At 39.6% G+C, this 24,234-nt stretch overlaps 2 protein-coding genes across 2 annotated transcripts; both read left to right on the top strand.

Moving 5' to 3' along the window:
* The first annotated feature begins 269 nt into the window (after positions 1-269).
* On the top strand, positions 270-9,444 carry LOC129173275 (ras-related protein Rab-25-like). The gene is made up of 5 exons (XM_054764028.1): positions 270-477; positions 839-1,034; positions 1,202-1,395; positions 8,909-8,989; positions 9,057-9,444. Exons 1-5 carry the CDS (start codon positions 441-443, stop codon positions 9,179-9,181), a joined length of 633 nt encoding a protein of 210 aa, XP_054620003.1. The 5' UTR covers positions 270-440; the 3' UTR covers positions 9,182-9,444.
* A 5,243-nt stretch (positions 9,445-14,687) lies between these two features.
* On the top strand, positions 14,688-21,942 carry LOC129173047 (zinc finger protein 385D-like). Its single transcript, XM_054763495.1, has 5 exons — positions 14,688-15,048; positions 15,251-15,448; positions 19,373-19,557; positions 20,175-20,273; positions 21,694-21,942. The coding sequence occupies exons 1-5, from the start codon at positions 15,039-15,041 to the stop codon at positions 21,913-21,915; spliced, it is 714 nt and encodes a 237-aa protein (XP_054619470.1). The 5' UTR covers positions 14,688-15,038; the 3' UTR covers positions 21,916-21,942.
* Positions 21,943-24,234: the final 2,292 nt, after the last annotated feature.

Genomic DNA, 24,234 nt, shown 5'->3' with positions numbered 1-24,234 from the left:
AGTCGTGTAATCACCATCACTTTTCTTTTGTGGCTTATCCTAACCGGTGTCAATCAAAGTGTGTCGGGCCTCGTGCACACCTGCCAGGTGAACTGCTTGCCTTCACTGGGTGGAGTCAGCGCTCGGCCAATTCCTGCGAGTGGTTCTACCTGTTGCACCTGCTCCCCTCCCTCCCTCGCCTGTCCGCTGATGAGGGATGGGCCGGCTCAGCGCTGCTCCACCTGCCTGTCCACAGTGTGGAGCCCCCCCCACCTGTGCAGAGAATAAAGAAGGAAGTGGATGGAGGCGGTCCAACCGGTTCTGGCTTCTACCTCAGCACTCTCCAAGCCGGAGAGAGACCAAGGGACACTGGATGCATTTGCTACACGTTTAGACGGGGGGGTTCTGGTGGAGTGGCTTCAGATTGGATCCAAGAAGAGCGGGAGGCCAGTGAATGCAGGATGGGGTCGGACGACACGTATAATTTTGTCTTTAAGGGTGAGTCCTGCTTACTTGCTTACTGACTGGCTCTGATTGAGCTCACTTTTTACTTTACCTTTGACTTGCTTTGATCCAGACCAAAAATTATTACATTATTGAGAAAAATGCCGTCACTGTTTAGCACTTTCTTGTGTCATTTATTGCAGTGTCATGATTACTAGAAACCATCTTTTATGTCCAAAACTAACGTATATCCCCCTGAAAGGACTCCGTTTTTATGATGAGAACCGAGACACCCAACCAAAATGTGCAATCAACACATTGCAACAGCTAGCGGCTCCCTCGTGTGGCTCATGACTGGAACTGCAGCTGTCATTCTGTGGTTTTAGCTCTTTTTTTTTTTTTTTTTCTTTCCTAGTTGTTCTAATCGGGGAGTCCGGTGTGGGCAAGAGCAACCTTCTGACCCGCTTCACCAAGAACGAGTTCAACCACGACAGTCGCACCACCATCGGCGTGGAGTTCAGCACCCGCACCGTCCAGCTGGACAACTGCACCATCAAGATGCAAGTGTGGGACACGGCCGGACTGGAGCGCTACCGGGCCATCACCTCCGCGTGCGTACTCAAACATACCATGACACGTGTAACATATCCGCCAGGCCAGCAGTTGCCAATGTTTGTACAGCAAGGCGGCATAGCGCCACCTTACTGTACCAACTGTGCGTGCAAACGCCAACCATTGCTGTCACAATTCATGTCATATGAAAAAAAAAATGTCCCAGGTATTACCGAGGAGCCGTGGGGGCGCTGCTGGTCTACGACATCACCAAGCACGTGACCTACGAGAGCGCCGAGCGCTGGCTGAAGGAACTGTACGACCACGCGGACCCTCACATGGTGGTCATGCTGGTGGGAAACAAGAACGACCTGGAGGACATGAGGACCATACCCGCTGAGGAGGCCAAGGCCTTTGCAGGTAACACAACACCTCAGGACAGCTCACCTGCTTTAGGCTCTTTGATTAGCACTTTTGCAGTGGGCCCTTAAAAACAGCGGTGTTCCTGTCATAGAGAGGATCTTTGAATCTTTGCTTTGTGTTGCAGTAGGTCTTTAAAAACAACAGAGCACTCCTGTCATATAGGGGATCTTTGACTAGTATTTTTTTCAAAGTAAATACTTACAAATTGCAAAGCACTCCTGTCATATAGAGGACCTTTGACCAGCAGTTTTGCAGCAGAATTCGAAAAACAGCAGCGCGCTCCTGTCAAATAGAGGATCTTTGACTAGTCTTTTTGCAATATGTTTTTTAAAACCAGCAGAGCGCTGCTGTCAAATAAAGGATCTTTGATTAGCATTTTTGCAGCAGAATTCTGAAAACAGCAGTGTGCTCCTGTCATGTAGAGGATGTTTGACTAGTGTGTTTTGAATTTATTTTAAATTTAATGTTTTGCAGTGGGTCCTTTAAAAACAGCAGCACATTCCTTTCATGTCGCTCAGTGGTTCCCAAACTTTGTACGGTGGCGTACCCCTTCAGACATTTGACATGAAGCCATGTACCCCTACTCCTGCACACTTAAAAACATGAACCTTTATCTTAATTAACTTGAAATATTGAACATAATTCATTTTTTAATTTATTTTATAGTAATTCCGGGTCAAAAATGTGTATTTTGCATGGTCACATTTTGATCAAGTTTGACATGAGCGCTCATAAATACAACCCCTGGCAAAAATTATGGAATCACCAGTCTCGGAGGATGTTCATTCAGTTGTTTAATTTTGTAGAAAAAAAGCAGATCACAGACATGACACAAAACTAAAGTCATTTCAAATGGCAACTTTCTGGCTTTAAGAAACACTAAAAGAAATCAAGAAAAAAAGATGTGGTAGTCAGTGACAGTTACTTTTTTAGACCAATCAGAGGGAAAAAATTATGGAATCACTCAATTCTGAGGAAAAAATTATGGAATCATGAAAAAAACAAAAGAATACTTCAAACACACCACTAGTACTTTGTTGCACCACCTCTGGCTTTTATAACAGCTCGCAGTCTCAGAGGCATGGACTTAATGAGTGACAAACAGTACTCTTCATCAATCTGGCTCCAACTTTCTCTGATTGCTTTTGCCAGATCAGCTTTGCAGGTTGAACCATTTTCTTCAACTTCCACCACAGATTTTCAATTGGATTGAGATCCGGACTATTTGCAGGCCATGACATTGACCTTATGTGTCTTTCTTCAAGGAATGTTTTCACAGTTTTTGCTCTATGGCAAGATGCATTATCATCCTGAAAAATGATTTTATCATCCCCAAACGCCCTTTCAATTGATGGGATAAGAAAAATGTCCAAAATGTCAACGTAAACTTGTACATTTATTGAAGATGTAATGACAGCCATCTCCCCAGTGCCTTTACCTGACATGCAGCCCCATATCATCAATGACTGTGGAAATTTGCATGTTTTCTTCAGGCAGTCGTCTTCATAAATCTCATTGGAACGGCACCAAACAAAAGTTCCAGCATCATAACCTTGCCCAATGCAGATTCGCGATTCATCACTGAATATGACTTTCATCCAGTCATCCACAGTCCACGATTGCTTTTCCTTAGCCCATTGTAACCTTGTTATTTTCTGTTTAGGTGTTAATGATGGCTTTCGTTTAGCTTTCCTGTATGTAAATCCCATTTCCTTTAGGCGGTTTCTTACAGTTCGGTCACAGACGTTGACTTCAGTTTCCTCCCATTTGTTCCTCATTTGTTTTGCTGTGCATTTTCTGTTTTCAAGACATATTGCTTTGTTTTCTGTCTTGACGCTTTGTCTTCCTTGATCTACCAGTATGCTTGCCTTTAACAACCTTCCCCATGTTGTTTGTACTTGGTCCAGATTTTAGACACAGCTGACTGTGAACAACCAACATCTTTTGCAACATTGCGTGAAGATTTACCTTCTTTAAGAAGTTTGATAATCCTCTCCTTTGTTTCAATTGACATCTCTTGTGTTGGAGCCATGATTCATGTCAGTCTACTTGGTGCAACAGCTCTCCAAGGTGTGATCACTCCTGTTTAACTGCAGACTAACGAGCAGATCTAATCTGATGCAGATATTAGTTTTGGGAATGGAAAATTACAGGGTGATTCCATAATTTTTTCCTCAGAATTGAGTGATTCCGTAATTTTTTCCCTCTGATTGGTCTAAAAAAGTAACTGTTACTGACTACCACATCTTTTTTCTTGATTTCTTTTAGTGTTTCTTAAAGCCAGAAAGTTGCCATTTGAAATGACTTTAGTTTTGTGTCGTGTCTGTGATCTGCTTTTTTTCTACAAATTTAAACAACTGAATGAACATCCTCCAAGACTGGTGATTCCATAATTTTTGCCAGGGGTTGTAGATAAGTAATCATCCTACATATCTTTTATTCCAGTCTGATGTTGGCATTCTTCTGTTCCAATGGGTTGAATTGTCCACTCATGATGGCTATGGTTTAAGTCCGTATAATTTAATACCAAATTGAAGGGGAAAGTTTAACAATCATGATAAAGCCATAGCTGAAGTACAAAGTACAAAAATACATACACAACCAACGATAAAGCCTCATTTTCGACGGAATCCCCACTCACAGTAACAAGTTTTCACCGGTGTGCCGTGCGGGGATTGGAACACCAATATGAAATCTCCAAGATTAAACACTCTTAATGCACAAAATAATCACCAAACTTGTTCATGTGGTGCACACAGAGCAATGAGCAGGATGCCGTCTCTCCTTTCTGTTGCGTTCTCCTTGCGCCGTGAGGCACACACGCAATTGTGAGTGATAGGCACTAATTGTTTTCCATTTTTATTCACGTACCACCTGTGACCCCTGGGGGTATGCGTGCCCTTTGGGAACTAGGATATAGAGGATCTTTGACTAGTGTTTTTTCCTTAAATGCTTAAAAACAAAGAGCTCCTGTCGTATAGAGGATCTTGGACGAGCAACAACTAACTTTGACTACCTTTTAGAGTACAATTTGAATGTTATTGAGCAAACCTCCCAATGGCAACAGCATGCTTTTCAAAAATAAAAACTTAAAATGCACTGTTTGAAATGATCATGCACAGCAGAGTTTCAAACCATTCACCATTTTATTATTGTAAGGAACTAAAATGATCATTTGTTCAATTAGACGTGTAATAATCAAAAGCTATTCCAATTAAAACATCTTACAGGTCAAGTTACATTTGAACATCGGACCCCTTATTTGATAGCAGCTTCACAATTCGTACACCCATTGAACTTGTGAGTTTGTAGAGAGTTTCTGCTTGAATTCCTCTGCAGGATGTCAGAATAGCCTCCCAGAGCTGCTGGATGTGAACTGCCTCCCGCCCTCATACATTTTGCTTGAGGATGCCCCAAAGCTTCTCAATAGGTTTGAGGTCAGGGTAGGATGGGGGCCACACCATAGTTTCTATTCTTTAATGCCCATAGCAGCCAATGATGCAGAGGTATTCCTTGCAGCATGAGATGGTGCATCATCATGCATGAAGATGATTTTGTTACGGAAAGCACGGTTCTTCTTTTTGTACCACAAAGAAAGTGGTCAGTCAGAAACTCCGCATACTTCAGAGCTCTTTTTCCACACCTTCGGGGACCCTAAAGGGGCCGACCGGCTCTCTCCCCATGACTCCGCCACCTCCTGGCTGACGTCACAGCCTTGTTGGGACATGGTGGCCGTCCACCAACCATCCACCTGGACCATCCAGGGTTGCACGGCACTCATCAGCGAACAGGACTGAAAATTAGTCTTCGTGTATTTCTGGGCCCGCTGGAGCCGTTTCTGCTTGCGAGCATTGTTGAAGGGCGGCCGAAGAGAAGGTTTATGCGTAACTGCAAGCTTCTGGAGGATCCTACACCTTGAGGTTCGCGGGACTCCAGAGGCACCAGCAGCTTCAAATACCTGTTTGCTGCTTTGTAACGGAGTTTTAGCAGCTGCTCTCTTAATCCTGTTTATTTGTCTGGCGGAAACCTTCCTCATTGTGCCTTTATCCGCACGAATCCGCGTGTGCTCGGAATCAGCTACAAATCTCTTAATAGTACGATGATCACGCTCAAGTTTTCGTGAAATATCTAAGGTTTTCATACCTTGTCCAAGGCATTCAGCTATCTCACGCTTCTCGGCACTAGAGAGATCCTTTTTCTTTCCCATAATTGCTTGAAAATGGTAGTCTGCTTAATTCATAATGTGGAACGTCCTTCTTACGCCTTGGGACTCAAAGGCTATGCTCGTGCACATGACATACTTGCGTCTCTGAATCAATCAGAACGCCGGATTTGGATGATGTCAGCACTTCTGGTTTATGATTGGCTCCTAATGAACCAATCACAATCAAGAAAAGACGTTCAACATCTCTCCCTTGATTGCATGAAAGTCTGCCAGAAGGTCGTGGCGCAGTCGATTGAACTGTGCAAACGTGAGTACTCATTTTCGATCCAAAATGCATATGTATACTCATGCTAACCAAACGAACTTGCTTACACTATCATTTTAAAGGTTACAAGTGATAATGTAAGCGGTTATTTTGAAAATATGTCATCTAATTACAAAGTCGAGTGTGCCTCACCGTGGCGGAGCTACGGGATGGCCGGTCGTGATTTTTAGAGAGACGATTCTTTTGGCTCAGCTCACTAAAAAGAGTCGACTCTTTCGGCTCCCAAGTGGCTACTCAGATTTTTTGGTTGACTTAAATTAATTTATTACTAAATTATGTGTATTGTGTAAAATGAAATACCAATGTAAAACATACGTGATATCAAATGTTTATTTAAATTTATTTAATTAAACTTCAATGAACAGCTAAAAAAAAAACTACTATAATGTTATATTATAAAAACAAAAACCCAACTCAATAGACAAACTAGGTCAAATCTCATGCAAAAACGAATCGGCTCTAAGAGCACCACAGCGCGTTTAATCCCGCCCCCCCTGCTCAGTGTGCACACAGTGATGCCCCCACACGTCTTGACGAATGACATTCGCCTTTAACAGGAAAAAAAAGACGAAGACATTGGCTCCAAACGACACAAACTCATTCATTTTGAGACGGACAGACATGTCACTAGTGACCAGGGGAGGCCGTGGCCACCCCCGTGGCTGGCGGACAGTTTTGACAAACGAGATTAGTTCAGCCTAATCGCCGTATCCGCTTGGATGCATTTCACTGCAGCACACAACTTTCCGTGTGGAGGCGTTATCAATAAAAGTGCGTCTTGCATGAGGTGCGAGCGGTAGGTAAGTTGATTACTTAGGTCGCTTCCAGTCAGGTTGTGTCACTATGTTGACTTTGACTTAAATTCTGACGCGTGGTTCGGCACATAAATCTGTTAATATTGGAAGCTCTCTGTAGCAGCATGAGCTGTTAGTTGCTCTAATAGACGCTCCGAAAGCCGTGGCGGAGCTACGACCCTGGCCACCCCACCGGCCATTTAGACAATTCAGGTATCACCTTACTGCCACCCCTATGTGAGTAATGGTCTCACCTTGGCCAAGCCAGTGAATTCCGTGGTGACGCGGTGTAGGGCACCACTCGGCTGTTTTGGAAAGAATCTTTGTGTACATTTTTCAGAGGCAAAATGTGATGTCACAGTTTATGTATTCATGCTAATACATTTTATTTCTATATTATTGTACAAAATGTTTTTCTATTGAGCGTCTGGTAAATGAGGAGTTATCCAAACTCGTCTCCTTTGGTTCGGAAAATAAGGCGCTTGGTGAAACAAGCGGTTTAAGTTTCTCTTGTGTGTTTACTTGTGTTGGATGTAGTTTTCATAAGTACAGTGTTTTTATATGGAAGCAATACATAAGAGGTCAAGAGAGATGATGTGATTGAGCTTCCGAGCACGCCTGAAAGTGTTGTTGAGAATGAGGGAGAAGGACAGTGACAGGTGTGGACGGCAAAGGACAGGAGGAGATGACAGTAACCAGAAAGGACATTGGGGGACAAAGACAAAGGACAGAGGGCAAGGTCATCGCTGTGGTTAACAGCTGGTTGGACACCAAGACAGCCAAAGCCAAATCCATGGATGTTCTGAATTTCAAATTGGATGTGGCCAAATGTCTGGTGAGACGGTGGCCAAAAAAAGCACGGAAGACCAAGCATGGTCACGGACAAGTTTATGAGCCTACCAGATGCAAGATGCGAGACTGGAAACCAGGAGAAAACACACGTCTTTTGTGACCAGCGCAACAGCCACGTGCGCTTCATGGCTGCTCGTGGAAAACAAGACTTCTCATGTTCAAGTTCCATCCCAAAAATGAAAGAAAACCCAGGTAATCAGTTAATTAGCCTACTATAAAAAGTATGGTTACATGTTGGAACTTCCTAAATGTATTGATGGCCAAGCTTCAAACTCCTGCAGGCTCGGATTGCGTCATATCATTCCTTTTCTTTTTGCAGGCTCCACGCTCCCTGGTGTTGACCCCTGCTGGTCCTTACCCTCGCTCTTTTACCCCAGCAAGCTCATGTTCACGCTGTTCATGTTGAAAATGTTAAATATGCCGTAAAGCTGGTGAATTTCCATGATGCAATTTACGGCCATACTATCCTGCCGTCCACTGCTGTGCATGTGAAACACAACGTATAAAAACATGATGCATCCCCAAAAAAAAGTCAGTTTTTTGTTGGAGTGGAGTAAAAATCAGAAGTTTTATTTTTTGCTGTGGCGGTCTGAAGGGGTTGAGTAGTTTGTCATTTTAATTAGACACAATTCATTGAATTAGACCTTTAATAGATTTCACTGACCCAACGATACTACGCAGGAAATATTTCACCTTCATTCAAGATTCAAGAGTTTTATTGTCATTTGCACAGTAAAACAGGTACTTATACTATACTTTCTATACCGCTTCTTCCTCATTAGGGTCGCGGGGGCATGCTGGAGCCTATCCCAGCTGACTTCGGGTGACAGGCGGGGTACACCCTGGACTGGTGGCCAGCCAATGGCAGGGCACATATAGACAAACAACCATTCACACTCACATTCATACCTATGGACAATTTAGAGTCTCCAATTAACCTAACATGCATGTTTTTGGAATGTGGGAGGAAACCGGAGTACCCGGAGAAAACCCACGCACGGGGAGAACATGCAAACTCCACACAGAAATGCCCAAGGGAGAATCGAACCCAGGTCTTCCCGATCTCCAGGCTGTTACTGTGTTGGCTAACATGCTAACCACTAGACCACCGTGCGGCCGAATAAGAATATAGGAAACATTAATACCAATAAATGAATTAAATAAACACCTAAACACAATTTTTTCGCTAAGTCCTTTAAAACAACACGGCCCTCCTGTTATATAGAGGATTTTTGACTAGACCAGTGTTTGTTTTTTATTTGTTTTCAGTAATTCCTAAAAACAGCAGAGCGCACATGTCATGTAAAGGATCTTTGACTAGCATTGCTTGTCTTGTCAGTTATGAATGATTTCTACTCTGCTCCCCCCAATCAGAGACGAATGGTTTGATGTTCATGGAGACGTCGGCGTTGGATTCCACCAACGTTGAAGCGGCGTTCATTGACGTCCTCACAGGTACGCCGGTTTGTCAAACCTTTTGACTTTATCTCATTCCACTGACGCTTCCCACCCCACCACGCAGCGATCCATCGCAAGGTGGCCAGCAGACAGGTGACGCGGGGTTCCATCAGCGCCGTCACCCTATCAGGACCCACCCATCCCGCCAGTGAGGCCCAGCAGGAGGGCAGAGGATGCTGCAGGAGCTGAGCGGGCCTCAACGGCGCGTTAACCAACGTAACACACACACACACCACAACCACACGCTCCTCTTATTTGGGTGCTCATGGTATTTTTTTTATTTAACAAAAGAAAAACATGAATGGCTGTACATGCCTAGCTTTCATTGTAAACTGCTGTTGTTGTTAGAATACAAAGAAAACACTGGCAATAAATTATTTCCTTGATTTACTCAATGACTTGATGAATGAACATACACTCACTCCTTCTATTTGCATCCTGTTATCATCATCATTAAATTATTATTATTATCATCATTATTATTATTATTCTTATGATGGTCATTGGCCACGCAGCTGAAGCTGTTGTGCCAGCAAATAGGCCAGCAGGTGGCAGTATTGACCATGCATGTTGCTATCGCCACAGCCTAGCAGTAGTTCAAAAGCATATTGACATCAAATCTAATGTAGCCTGGTCGCCATAGCAACAACCAGTTGGACAGGAAATCACATGGTGTGTGATCTCGTGTGCATACCACTTTAGTCTTATCATTCCAACGTGATGTCACATCTTCTTTCCTCGTGATATCATCAGAAGTAGTTTCTTGTCCACTGAACACCACCGTAGTTACCTTTTTTTGAACATTATTTTTTTCCATTAAATTCCAATTTATTGTCTTGGAAAATGATTATTTTTTCTAAACTAAAACACCACTTCATTTCTTAACCTCAACCTTTTCTATTGAATTATTAGGAGGATTTTTTTTTTCTGTCCAACTTTTTTCTCAGAGCACTTTTTTCCTTTATAATATTACAACTTAAAAAACTTTAAACTTTATTTTTTTAACATTGTTGTTTTTTTTTCATAAATTGTGGTTTATTATTTTTATATTATTACTAATATACCACTTAATTTCTGAACGGTTTTTATTTAATCGTTGTGGTGATTATTTTCTTTTTTTTCTATTTAACTTTTTAACATTGTTTTTTTTCCCCCCCATCAAATTACAGTTTATTGTCTTGTAAGTTTTTTTGTCAAAACTAAACTACCACTTAATTTCTTAACTTTAACCTTTTTTTTTTATTATTGAATCATTATGTTGATTTTTTTTTTCTGTATTGAACTTTTTTCCTTGAACACTGTTTCCCCCCCATAATATTACACTTTTTTTCTAAAAAACAAAAAAACAACAAAAAAACCCTTTTTTTTTTAACATTGGTCCCCCCCGCCCCCGTAAATTACAATTTATTCTCTTGGAAAATTACTTCTTTTTTTTCTAAACTAAAATACTACTTCATTTCTTAACCTTTCTTATTGAATTATTATGGCGATTTTTTTTTCGATACAACTTTTTTCTGAGAACACTTTTTCTTATGTTAAAAAATGTCTTTTTTTTTTTCTTAACATTGGCCGTTTTTTTCTTAAATTTCCATTTATTGTCTTATTTCTTAAAAAAGTTTTTTTCCGACCAGAACTGGACCCGCGGGACCAAGGTGGGGAGAGCGAGGGGGGGTTAAGTCACCATTGATGGATTACACTGGTGATGGGGATGTCATACAACTTAATGTCAAAAAAGCCCAACTACCCCTTTTACCCCTTTAATCTTTTTTATTGAATTATTATGGTGATTTGTTTTTGATACAACTTTTTTCTTAGAACACTGTTTTTTTTTTCTTAGAATGTTACAGCTTTTTCTTCGAAAATGTTGAGACTACTTTTTTTAGACTTTAGATAGATAGATACTTTATTGATCTCCAAGAAAAATTCACACACTTGAGTTTTTTTTTAAACATTTTTTATCTTAAATTACGATTTGTTTTATAAAATATTTTTTTCTAAACTAATAGCACTTAATTTCTTAACCTTAATGGGGTTTTTTTTAGTTGAAACATTATGGCGATTTTTTTGTATTTAACTTTTTTCCTCAAACACTTTTTTTCCCATAATATTACAACTTTTTCTAAAAAAGAAAAAGAAAAATAACCTTTTTAAATTGTCCCCCCCCCCCCCCCTTAAAATGTATTGTCTTGTAAAATCTTGTTTTTTCTAAAGTAAAATAACACTTAATTTCTTAACCTTCGTGTTTCTTTTAATGATTATGCTGAGTTTTTTTAAATACAGCTTTTATCTGTAAACACCTCTTTTTCGTCATAATATTATTTTTATTAAAAAAACAAACAAACAATAACTTTGGTATTTTAAAATGGTGTTTTTTTTGCTATAGAAATTATTACCTATTCAACCTTTTTCTTAGAACATTGTTTTTTTTCCTAGAATAAAACAACCTTTTATTTAAAAAAAAAAAAAAATTTCAAATAGTTTTTCCCCCCTTAAAGTTGATTATTGTAAAATAAATTTTTTCTAAGCAAAAATACCACTTACTGATGTTTTTCTTGAATTATTATGCCGAAGTTTTAAAAATACAACTTTTATCTCTCTCTCTTCATATTATTTTTCGAAAATTATTTTTTAAGGGGCCGCAGTGGTGGTTAGCATGTTGGTCACACAGTCACAGTCTGGAGATCGGGAAGATCTGGGTTGGATTCTCCCTTGGGCATTTCTGTCTGGAGTTTGCATGTTCTCCCCGTGCGTGTGTGGGTTTTCTCCGGGTACTCCGGCTTCCTCCCACATTCCAAAAACATGCATGTTAGCTTCATTGGAGACTCTAAATTGTCCATAGGTATGAATGTGAGTGTGAATGGTTGTTTGTCTATATGTGCCCTGCCATTGGCTGGCCACCAGTCCAGGGTGTACCCCGCCTGTCGCCCGAAGTCAGCTGGGATAGGCTCCAGCATGCCCCTGTGACCCTAATGAGGAGATGGGGTATAGAAAATGGATGGATAGATTATTTTTTAAAATGATGTAATTCATTACTAGTCTTAATTATTAGTGATTTTTTTTTATTGAACTTTTTTCTTAGAGCTCTGTTTTCTTTCTTATATTACAACTTTTTCTAAAAAAAAAAATAGAAACTTTATTTTTTTAATATTGTATTTTTTCCCCTTAAATTATGATTTTTGTCTTATTAAAATTATAATTTAAAAAAACTAAAATATCACTTAATTTTTTAAACATTTTTAATTGCATAATTATGTAGAATAATTGTTTTAAATCTACATAATTATTACAATTATTTCCCCTAAATTATGATTTTTATCTTATAAAATTAATTTGTTAACTAAAATACTAACTAAAATATTAACTAAAATTCCATTTAATTTCTTTAAAATCATAATTATGTAGATTTTTTTTTTAATACAACTTTTATCTTTTTGTTTTCATGTCTTTTTTCTTAAAACACCCGTAAAACAATAAGTCTGCTCTCTTAAAATGATGTCATTTATTCCCACTTTATTCACAAATTAAGCCTCTGAATATTATGAGAGTATTACGTGTTTGAAACTTTTTAATGCAATTTTACTGTTTTGTTTTGTTTTTTTAATAATTAAAAAAAAAACAAAAGTTCCCTGGTGTTGCAGAGTGCAAGGGTACTTAAAGGGGCGGACACATTGCCGTTCGCTGTTTGGTGGTCCCTACATCAGGAAGTGCTAAAGTGACAACCCCTGGAATCTTGTCCTTAGCGGTGCTGATTTGTGTCCTTTTTTGTTTTGTTTTTGTGATGACCTCCCCAGAATATCTGATTGATTTGCTAATATTTTAACATACAAATCATTTTTCCCCAACAGAATTGAGCAAGGATTGCTTTTTTGAAATCAGTTTTCATGTAAAACAAGTCCTCATAAGTACGCCATTAGATGACTTTGACCCTCCTTGTCCTCCACTCCAGCGTCGTCTTGTAAGAGCTGGAGAGTAAGGATGCATGCGTGCAGATTGTCATGGTGATGTTGTTATGGCAGCAATGTGTGCGGGCCTGAAAGTGCACAGCGACACGGAGAAGGAGAAGACTGGCGTGAAGTAACGCAGGATGTTCAAACATGTCATGGAGTGACGTAACAAAGTCCTCGTGCCAGGTTGCCATGACGGCAGCAGTGTTGGCGTTAGCGTGCAGGTGTGAAGGCCTCTCAGGTGACACGCAAGAAGAAGAGGAGGAAAAGTCTTCATCCTTCCAGGCAGGAGATCAGCTTTCAGCGTGTGTGCGTCTACGTTTCCCGCTTTGCACTTCCACCGATTGACTTTGTTAACTTGAGCCTAATTGATCGTCCTTTCCATACGCCTTCTTTTCATGTCACAGACCCTCAGCAGTCCAGCTCAGCTGCTCATTTGGTCTCTTCTGCTTGCATTTGAGCCGTTTGATGCTATTTTTGTATTCACAAGATGTGGCAACGTTTTTGACGCTGGCTTATTTTTGTTATTTTACTTGGCCTTTGATGACTTTTTGTCTGCCCTGTCTAAATTTGCTTTGATTAAATGGCCTTTTGTTTGATCTAAAAAGTTGGATTTTACACAAAGAACCCCCGGACACCGTCACGCCTGCTCAGTAGGGTCAACATGGTCAACTGTTGGCAACTCTGATTTCATTCAACGTCATTTATGAAACAATATAAACTACTTTTACATTTTATTGTCTTATTGAATTTGACTGTTGTATTTCATTTAATTACATTTATTTTATTTGACAATTGTATTTCATCGATTTACTTTTTTTTTTTTTTACTTTTGTTGTATTTAATTACATTTTTTATTTGACTTTATTGTACTTAATTGACTAAATAATTTCTCCATTTTATTATAAATTGCATTGCATTCCATTTAAAGTTTTTTTTTTATTTTATTTTATGTGACCATTGTATTTTATTGTAAAACATTTTTTTAATGTTTCTTTACTGAATTTAATTGTGCAGTTTTACTTTATTTTATTTAAATTAAATTGTATTTGATTTTATTGTATTTCATTGAATTAAATGGTTTATGTTACTTTATTGAATTTAATTGAATAGTTTTACTTTATTGTATTTAACTGAATTACATTTTATTTGATTTTATTGTATTTGATTAAATGTTATTTTCTTTTACTTTATTGAAATGAATTGAATAGTTTTACTTTGTTGTATTTAATTGAATGCAATTTAATTTGACTTGGTTGTCTTTCATTGAATTACATTTTATTTTATCTTACTGTTTTGTTTAATAGAATAGAATTTCATTTTATTTTAGTTGACTGGACTGTATTTTGTTGAATACAATTTTCTTTAATTTTAATTTATTGTATTTCATTGAGTTTTGTTTTCTTTAATTACTATTCTAAATCATAAATGATTCTTTAATTGTACTTTATTGTATTGCATTTCATTAATTGTTTACATTTTATTACTTTATTGTGTTTTATTTAATAAAATTGTCTTTCATTTTATTTTATTGTATTTCATTGAATTACATTTTATTTAATTTTACTTTATTGTATTTTATTTTATTGTGTCTAATTGAATAAAATTTGATTAGATTTTATTGTATTTCATTAAAAAAAAATTATTTTACTGCATGTATTGAATAAAACTTTCTTTAATTTGACTTAATTGTATTGCTTTGAATTGTTTATTTTATGTTACTTTATTGTATTTCATTGAATGAAATGTGTTTGATTTTACTGTGTTGTATTTCAATGAGTAGAATTGTTTTTCTTTATTTTTCGAAGCTCAATGGAACGTCATTGGATTTGATTTGAAGGTGAACGACACGTGCAGGTGTACCTAATAAAGTGCAGCGTCCTCCTGCTGAAGGCGATGACCTCCACGTGGGGATTTTGGTTCACCGAAGCGCTGGAAGAACGAGTTAGAAGCTTTGGCTTCACGTGCACGACACATGCACGTGCAGATGATGATGAGGCTGAGGGGGAGGAGGAAGAGGAGGATGGGAAGGAGCGCTTCATTGGCGGCGGCACACATGCATCCAGGACACTGAAGGACACAACTGGGACTCTTGTCCAACAATGTCTTTTGGTGAGTACCAGCACGCTGCTTGTGTTGCCATGGTGACGCACATGCAAGGAACCTCTTGATACTTCAGTTAACCTCCTGTCTCTCTCTGTGTGTGTATTTCTACGTGTATGTTGTCCTAACCTGCGTGCATGTGCATCTAGACCGTATACTGGTACAGAACGTGTGCCTTTCAATCACTTCTTTCTTTTGTTGTTGTCTTTAGAGTCCTTTGAGTCTTCCCCTGAGGCGCCTGTGCCCTTTGAACTCTCCATGTCGCCCCGTGCCAGAGTGACAGGCAAAGAAGGCAGAAGTAATGGGACAGCGACGACGGACGAAGAGGACAAAGCCAAGCGTCTCCTCTACTGCTCGCTCTGCAAAGTAGTCGTCAATTCCGCCTCACAGCTGCAAGCTCACAACAGCGGTGAGACGCTTTCATTCTTTACTTCTAAATCTGCCTTTGCAACCGCTCTCTCGCTGCTATATTTGTGGGGATGCCCTCGTATTGATGCGCTAACTTAGCCTGCTTGGGGAACCTCGCTCCATTCACTTAAAAATACACTAGCCTAAGTGTACCAAAATAAAGTAAAAAATAATAACCTACTTCCAAATTCCTAAGTATGCATGGAAGCAGGTGTTTGATGCGCTAACTTTGCCTGCTTGGGGAACCTCGCTCCATTCATTTAAAAATACACTATCCAAAGTGTAACAACATAAAGTAAAACATATAAAAACCTGCTCCCAGAGAATTAAATTTGTGTGGAAGCAGGTGTTCGATGCGCTAACTTTGCCTGCTTGGGGAACCTCGCTCCATTGACTAAAAAATACACTAGCCTAAGTGTACCAAAATAAAGTAAAAAGTAACATACTCCCAAATTACTAAGTATGCATGGAAGCAATTGTTTTGATGTGCTAACTTTGCCTGCTTGGGGAACCTCGCTCCATTTATTTAAAAATACACTAGCCAAAGTGTAACAAAATAAAGTAAAACAGAATAAAACCTGCTTCTAAGGTACTAAGTATGCATGGAAGCAGGTGTTTGATGTGCTAACTTTGCCTGCTTGGGGAACCTCGCTCCATTCACTTAAAAATACACTAGCCTAAGTGTACCAAAATAAAGTAAAAAATAATAACCTACTCCCAAATTCCTAAGTATGCATGGAAGCAGGTGTTTGATGCGCTAACTTTGCCTGCTTGGGGAACCTCGTTCCATTCATTTAAAAATACACTATCCAAAGTGTAACAACATAAAGTAAAACATATAAAAACCTGCTCCCAGAGAATTAAATTTGTGTGGAAGCAGGTGTATTGATGCGCTAACTTTGCCTGCTTGGGGAACCTCGCTCCATTCACTAAAAAATACACTAGCCTAAGTGTACCAAAATAAAGTAAAAAGTAACATACTCCCAAATTACTAAGTATGCATGGAAGCAGGTGTTTGATGCGCTAACTTTGCCTGCATGGGGAACCTCGCTCCATTCACTTAAAAATACACTAGCCTAAGTGTACCAAAATAAAGTAAAAAATAATAACCTACTCCCAAATTCCTAAGTATGCATGGAAGCAGGTGTTTGATGCGCTAACTTTGCCTGCTTGGGGAACCTCGCTCCATTCATTTAAAAATACACTATCCAAAGTGTAACAACATAAAGTAAAACATATAAAAACCTGCTCCCAGAGAATTAAATTTGTGTGGAAGCAGGTGTATTGATGCGCTAACTTTGCCTGCTTGGGGAACCTCGCTCCATTCACTAAAAAATACACTAGCCTAAGTGTACCAAAATAAAGTAAAAAGTAACATACTCCCAAATTACTAAGTATGCATGGAAGCAGGTGTTTGATGCGCTAACTTTGCCTGCATGGGGAACCTCGCTCCATTCACTTAAAAATACACTAGCCTAAGTGTACCAAAATAAAGTAAAAAATAATAACCTACTCCCAAATTCCTAAGTATGCATGGAAGCAGGTGTTTGATGCGCTAACTTTGCCTGCTTGGGGAACCTCGCTCCATTCATTTAAAAATACACTATCCAAAGTGTAACAACATAAAGTAAAACATATAAAAACCTGCTCCCAGAGAATTAAATTTGTGTGGAAGCAGGTGTATTGATGCGCTAACTTTGCCTGCTTGGGGAACCTCGCTCCATTCACTAAAAAATACACTAGCCTAAGTGTACCAAAATAAAGTAAAAAGTAACATACTCCCAAATTACTAAGTATGCATGGAAGCAGGTGTTTGATGCGCTAACTTTGCCTGCATGGGGAACCTCGCTCCATTCACTTAAAAATACACTAGCCTAAGTGTACCAAAATAAAGTAAAAAATAATAACCTACTCCCAAATTCCTAAGTATGCATGGAAGCAGGTGTTTGATGCGCTAACTTTGCCTGCTTGGGGAACCTCGCTCCATTCATTTAAAAATACACTATCCAAAGTGTAACAACATAAAGTAAAACATATAAAAACCTGCTCCCAGAGAATTAAATTTGTGTGGAAGCAGGTGTATTGATGCGCTAACTTTGCCTGCTTGGGGAACCTCGCTCCATTCACTAAAAAATACACTAGCCTAAGTGTACCAAAATAAAGTAAAAAGTAAAATACTCCCAAATTACTAAGTATGCATGGAAGCAGGTGTTTGATGCGCTAACTTTGCCTGCATGGGGAACCTCGCTCCATTCACTTAAAAATACACTAGCCTAAGTGTACCAAAATAAAGTAAAAAATAATAACCTACTCCCAAATTCCTAAGTATGCATGGAAGCAGGTGTTTGATGCGCTAACTTTGCCTGCTTGGGGAACCTCGCTCCATTCATTTAAAAATACACTATCCAAAGTGTAACAACATAAAGTAAAACATATAAAAACCTGCTCCCAGAGAATTAAATTTGTGTGGAAGCAGGTGTATTGATGCGCTAACTTTGCCTGCTTGGGGAACCTCGCTCCATTCACTAAAAAATACACTAGCCTAAGTGTACCAAAATAAAGTAAAAAGTAACATACTCCCAAATTACTAAGTATGCATGGAAGCAGGTGTTTGATGCGCTAACTTTGCCTGCATGGGGAACCTCGCTCCATTCACTTAAAAATACACTAGCCTAAGTGTACCAAAATAAAGTAAAAAATAATAACCTACTCCCAAATTCCTAAGTATGCATGGAAGCAGGTGTTTGATGCGCTAACTTTGCCTGCTTGGGGAACCTCGCTCCATTCATTTAAAAATACACTATCCAAAGTGTAACAACATAAAGTAAAACATATAAAAACCTGCTCCCAGAGAATTAAATTTGTGTGGAAGCAGGTGTATTGATGCGCTAACTTTGCCTGCTTGGGGAACCTCGCTCCATTCACTAAAAAATACACTAGCCTAAGTGTACCAAAATAAAGTAAAAAGTAACCTACTCCCAAATTACTAAGTATGCATGGAAGCAATTGTTTTGATGCGCTAACTTTGCCTGCTTGGGGAACCTCGCTCCATTCACTTAGAAATACACTAGCCAAAGTGTACCAAAATAAAGTAAAACATAATAAAAACCTGCTTCCAAAGTACTAAGTATGCATGGAAGCAGGTGTTTGATGCGCTAACTTTGCCTGCATGGGGAACCTCGCTCCATTCATTTAAAAATACACTAGCCAAATTGTAAACAAATAAAGTTAAACAGAATAAAACCTGCTTCCAAGGTACTAAGTATGCATGGAAGCAGGTGTTTGATGTGCTAACTTTGCCTGCTTGGGGAACCTCGCTCCATTCACTAAAAAAATACACTATCCAAAGTGTAACAACATAAAGTAAAAAATATAAAAACCTGCTCCCAGAGAACTACATTTGTGTGGAAGCAGGTGTATTGATGCGCTAACTTTGCTTACCTGGGGAAACTCGTTCCAATCACTTGTACTTATAAACAAAATAAATAATAAAGTAAAACATAATAATAATCTGCTTCCAAGTTTCTAGGTATGCAAGGAAAAAGGTGTATTGATGCGCTAATTTTGCCTGCTTGGGCAACTTCGCTCCATTTACTGAGAAAGTGTAACACAATAATGTAAAAAATGAAAAGGTGCTACATTTGTATAGAAGCAGGCATATTTATGCGCTAACTTTGCTTGCTTGTGGAACCTTGCTCCATTAACGTTCGTCCAGTTGTAAACATATTGCAATCGCATTAACCGCACACACAGTGTTGTTGGAACCAGTGCGGAAAATATACCGCTTCCTGCAGTACGACTTGTACTTCCTGTTTCTGCCCATTAAGGCAGCAAACTGTTGTATTCGGGCCTGAATGAATTGCGCCCTCTGCTGGTTGCTGACATCACTGAGATTGATGGCCTTCTACGTGAAACATGTGTTTAGGCAGCAAGCACAAGACCATGCTGGAGGCGCGGAGCGGCGACGGCGCCATCAAGTCCTTCCCGAGGCTCGGCGTCAAGGCCAAGGCGACGCCGCCGACCACCGAGCCGTGGACCGGCCTCCAGAACAAAACGTTCCACTGTGAGATCTGTGATGTGCACGTCAACTCTGAGACGCAACTCAAGCAGGTTCATTTCGCTCATTATTTGCTTGTAATACTGTAAATAACAAATACTATATTTTCAACATGTTTTACACGTCTGCATCGGTGGCGACGAAAGACACTCTCTGGACACTTTATTAGGTACACCTGCACACCTGTCTTTCGGCAACGACATTACCTTGCTTCCTAAACGGGCAGAAACAGGAAGTAGAAGTATATTGTCCAGCAACACTGTGTGTGTACGGCTAATGCTATTTACTATTTGGACATTTTCAACTAGAAAGTAAAGACAATTGCAAAACTTTTACAACTGGTTAAAGTGAATGGAGCGAGGTTCCACAAGTAGGCAAAGTTAGCTCATCAGTGCACCTACCTACTACTGCGGGCAAAGATAGCGCATCATTGCAGCAGGGTTGAACCTGTGAGTGCTGATTGTGTGTCACAACGCCACCACCAGGTGCTCGTGCATATTTATCATCCTGCAGTCAGCCATCATCCATGTGTGTGAGCTGTCAATCAATGTTTTCACGCGTGTGTGTGTGTGTGTGTGTGTTTTGTTGTTCTTTTAAGCCAGAATCAACAAAACATCCCAACAGGGTGTGAGTCAGAAATGTTCTTATTCCTCCGTTGTTGTCATTGCAGCACATCAGCAGCAGGAGACACAAAGACCGAGCAGCAGGCAAACCAGCCAAGCCCAAGTTTAACCCTTACACTCCCAGCCAGCGTCATCCCAGCCTCCAGGTGGTAACCTCTCCCATTTTAGCCTTTTTTTTAGTCCTCCACAATTAAGATTGGTCAACAACCTTTTTTTTTTTTTTTTCCTCGCTGAATTGCTTTTTTTGTTAAAGTTCATTTATTCATTTGTGTTCCTTTTCATATTTATGTGATATTTTTAAAGGAACTAAATAAAATTTTATTTTTTCCCCAAATTAATTAAATAAATTAGTAGTTTAAAATGAAAATTACCTAATCAATTTCTTTAAATGGGCCGCACGGTGGTCTAGTGGTTAGCATGTTGGCCAACACAGTAACAGTCTGGAGATCGGGAATACCTGGGTTCGATTCTCCCTTGGAGAAGGGAGTTTGCATGTTCTCCCCGTGCGTGTGTGGGATTCCTCCGGGTACTCCGGCTTCCTCCCACATTCCAAAAACATGCATGTTAGCTTCATTGGAGACTCTAAATTTTCCATAGGTATGAATGTGAGTGTGAATGCTTGTTTGTCTATATGTGCCCTGCCATTGGCTGGCCACCAGTCCAGGGTCGCCAGGACCCGCCTGTCACCCGAAGTCAGCTGGGATAGGCTCCAGCATGCCCCCGTGACCCTAATGAGGAGAAGCGGTATAGAAAATGGATGGATGGAATTTATTTAAATTTAAATTAAATTAGAATTTTTGTAAAGTTCAAATTTATTTAAATTTGTAAAAAATATTTTATAATAATTTTATTTTGATTAAATTAAATTAAATTAATTAATTTGGAATTATTAATTATATTATAATATATATTGTTTTATGTTTTAAAATATCTAGTGTTAATATACAGTATTAACAATTTAATCATTATATATTATATATATTATACAATTATTACATTGAAAATGATTTTTAAAAAAAAAAAATAAAAGAACATTTAAATTAAAATTTTATTAAAAATAAATAAAACCAATACTACAAAAAAATGCATTTTTGTATTTATGACATTAAATGTGTTTTTCAGTAAAGGACAAGTGAACAACATCTGTTTTTGAAAATATTATTTCAAAAAAAATATATATATATATATTATTTCATGAATTACGTCTTGAGAGCAGAAATTCACTAAAACGTGTGAAATCATTATTCCAAATTCCAAAATTATGATCCAGCGACTCTTAATAATACAACGCAATAATACAAATGTACTCCCAAAGTACTAAATGAAGGGTATACAGACATAGCAATATGCTAACTTTACTTGCTTGGGGAACCTCACTCCATTCACTTTCCACTAGTCTTCTTAGCCAGACAAATACTGCAATAGTCATACAGGTAAGTAACTGTGTTGTTTTCTTGGTTAAAATGTCCAAATTGTATGTAGCATTAGCTGTACATGCAGTATTGCAACACTTTCAACGTTACTTCCTGTTCCTGTCCATTCCTTCATGTTGTCTTCCTGGTACAGCTTTGTCAGACCTCACACAAGAACCAAGACCGCATCAAACCCACCGTCTCCTCCACTCTCCTGCGGAGCCAGCTCGCCACCGCCGTGTCCTCTCTGCCGTCCGTCCATTTCCATCCTGTCGCAAGCTCAAGCCTGTGTCAGGCTCTGCCCCTCCTGCAGGCTCTCATGCAGCCGAGCCCGGCGTCCGTCTGTTCGACGCCGCTTCTGTTTCCTCACTATTGAGTTTCACCTCGGTGGATGCAAAAAAATAAGAAAAAAAAACCCTATTTTACTCCAGTAAAGTATTTTATTTTTTTTTTTATAGTGGACTGTTTCTTTAAACAACTGTAAGACACATTTTATGTTAACGCTCCTGCTTAAGCGTAGTCAGTGATTACACATCATTTCTAGAATGTTCTCAGCTGGCGTTGCAGCAATGCAGCGTAAAAAAAGACAGACTGAATTCAAAGAGTACATTTTTTAAAAAGAATATAATACGCCTTGCTTTGAAGTTTTATGGCTAAATGCGGTGGCTTTCTTTCCTACACCTTTTTAACAGGTTTTTTGGGGGGTGGTTTCATGCAATGACTCACGCTACTGAGTTGTCATGACAACAGGTCTCGCTGATACTCAGTTGTGTGCAAAAGTATTGGGACACAGCTCTTCATCGGTTAGGAGCTCTTAGAGTATGAATTCGTTAGCTCAGTGACCTCTAAGTTCAAAAAAGGAGCAAAGGAACTCCACCTTGCCCTCCGTTGCCGCTTCCCATAGGCGGCCCCGTACTGCATCTTGTGTTTGTGACGAGCCGAGGCGTCTAGTAGCTCAGTTTGCACATTTCAGCGAGTGTTGGTGCTGCAAGCGACTGCTGATGTTCTCTAATGATCATCTGACCTTTCTTCAGAGGTCAGCGGCTTCTCTGCTTATCATCTTGTTAGCATTCACCAGCTCAACCCACGCTGGCGGTTTTCCCTGCTATAAACAGTCCGAGGTGGCGATTGGGAACATCTGTGAGTGGGATGCCGGCTTGTTCCCGCATCCTCATCCGTGCTGTTTGCCTTTTTTTTCCCTTTATGTCGAGATGCGCTGCACACAGAGCCTCCTTCAGCATCCAGGGGGCGTTCTTAAAGCAGATTTTGCTTCTCTGACTACTTGATGCAGCCAGAAAAGCTCCTTTCCGACTTGTTTGTGTGTCACTTTTTACTTTTCCTGGCCAGTCACAAGGCATTAGCGGCAAAAGAGTGGACAGTTTTTGTCTGAAGGCTTTCACACCAACAAGCTGCTCATTTCCATGTTTGTCTTTACTGTATATTGTGCCAGCTTTCATTCACCCTGCAGCTGAACCACTACTGCATTATTAGCACTATTCAGAGGAAGCAAGCTGAGCATCTGACTTTGTAGTATGCACCATACCACAGTACAGTCCTCATTCCACTTGGAAAGAAAATCATCCTGCAGTCTAAATGAAGACCGCCTTGTGGCTTATGAGCATTCTTTTGACTCAATTTATTTCTTTTTGTTATTTTTTAAAAGTCAGGTGGAAAATCTAAAGAAAATAACGAGTAGCAAAAAAAAAATCATTGAAATTCTTTGCTTCTGTATTTTTTTAAAGGACCGAATAAAATGACTAAAATAAAGTAGATGTGAGACACTGTGTGCCCATCATCCGCAATTCTTGTGTGACAGCTAAAAAGCTAAAAAAAAAAAAAAAAAACAGCTAGCATGTGGGCGCTAACAATGCACACATCGGGACACACCCATTTCAACACGCCTACAAAGCCCTAAAAAAAGAAAACCTCCAAAAAACGCCAACAACTATTTTTCTACCGAGAGGTAACGGGCCCACTCCAACACAATGCGCTAGAACATCAGTCTGTACTGACTGGGAAACAAGAACAAGCACATGGACTGTGTTGTGATATCATGTGCTATGTGCTCCACGTATCACAAGCAGTATCGTGGTGACTTACTCCATGGACACTTGTCCGTCTGGGGCGTCTTTTGCACTTGATTTTGGGTAGGTGGGAAAAGAAGTTTGTATCACTGCGGGGTTTGTCAGCGCTAACAATTCTTTGCTCGTTGTGACGGAATCTCTTGGAGCGATGTCCTCCTCGCCATACTCACCGAGCCCTTCCGTCCGTGGTAACACTGCATGCCACTTTTGACTTGCCCCCCCCCATCCGCTACCCTCCAGGTTTCACAATCGTCTTGCTGGCTCAGCTTCTAAAATTGGTAGATTTAGGCTCAAAAAGGTAAGGCTCTGGATCCTCGTTTGCCCAAAAGTAGTCATCGCCGGCTCTCGCAAAGTCGGCCATGCTTAGTAGTAACAAACAGCGTTGCTGATGGAAGTAGCACTAGATGTGAAATTGTTGTGCCCAGGAAAGAAGCAATACGACAAAATACTGTAAGTATGACATGTTATCATGAATGTACCTGTTACTGCATGCTCACAGCACGGATACAAAACCATAAAACCTTGTTGGAGGTTTTTTTTTTATAGGACAGAGTCGAAATAGCTGTGTCCCATGACGTGCATTGTTAGCTCCCTCGTGCTAACTGCTTTTC

This window comes from Dunckerocampus dactyliophorus, chromosome 20 (assembly GCF_027744805.1).
Source record: "Dunckerocampus dactyliophorus isolate RoL2022-P2 chromosome 20, RoL_Ddac_1.1, whole genome shotgun sequence".
Classification (NCBI taxonomy): domain Eukaryota; kingdom Metazoa; phylum Chordata; class Actinopteri; order Syngnathiformes; family Syngnathidae; genus Dunckerocampus; species Dunckerocampus dactyliophorus.
This window is presented reverse-complemented; position numbering and strand designations above follow the sequence as displayed.

Bases quoted from the DNA above. Each gene is read 5' to 3' on its own strand.
- LOC129173047 (XM_054763495.1), top strand. The intron at 19,558-20,174 runs GTTCATTTCGCT...TTGTCATTGCAG, and splicing joins CTGAGACGCAACTCAAGCAG to CACATCAGCAGCAGGAGACA. The intron at 20,274-21,693 runs GTGGTAACCTCT...TTCCTGGTACAG, and splicing joins AGCGTCATCCCAGCCTCCAG to CTTTGTCAGACCTCACACAA.
- LOC129173275 (XM_054764028.1), top strand. From the start codon at position 441: ATGGGGTCGGACGACACGTATAATTTTGTCTTTAAGG. The intron at 1,035-1,201 runs GTGCGTACTCAA...AAAATGTCCCAG, and splicing joins TACCGGGCCATCACCTCCGC to GTATTACCGAGGAGCCGTGG. The intron at 1,396-8,908 runs GTAACACAACAC...CCCCCCAATCAG, and splicing joins GGAGGCCAAGGCCTTTGCAG to AGACGAATGGTTTGATGTTC.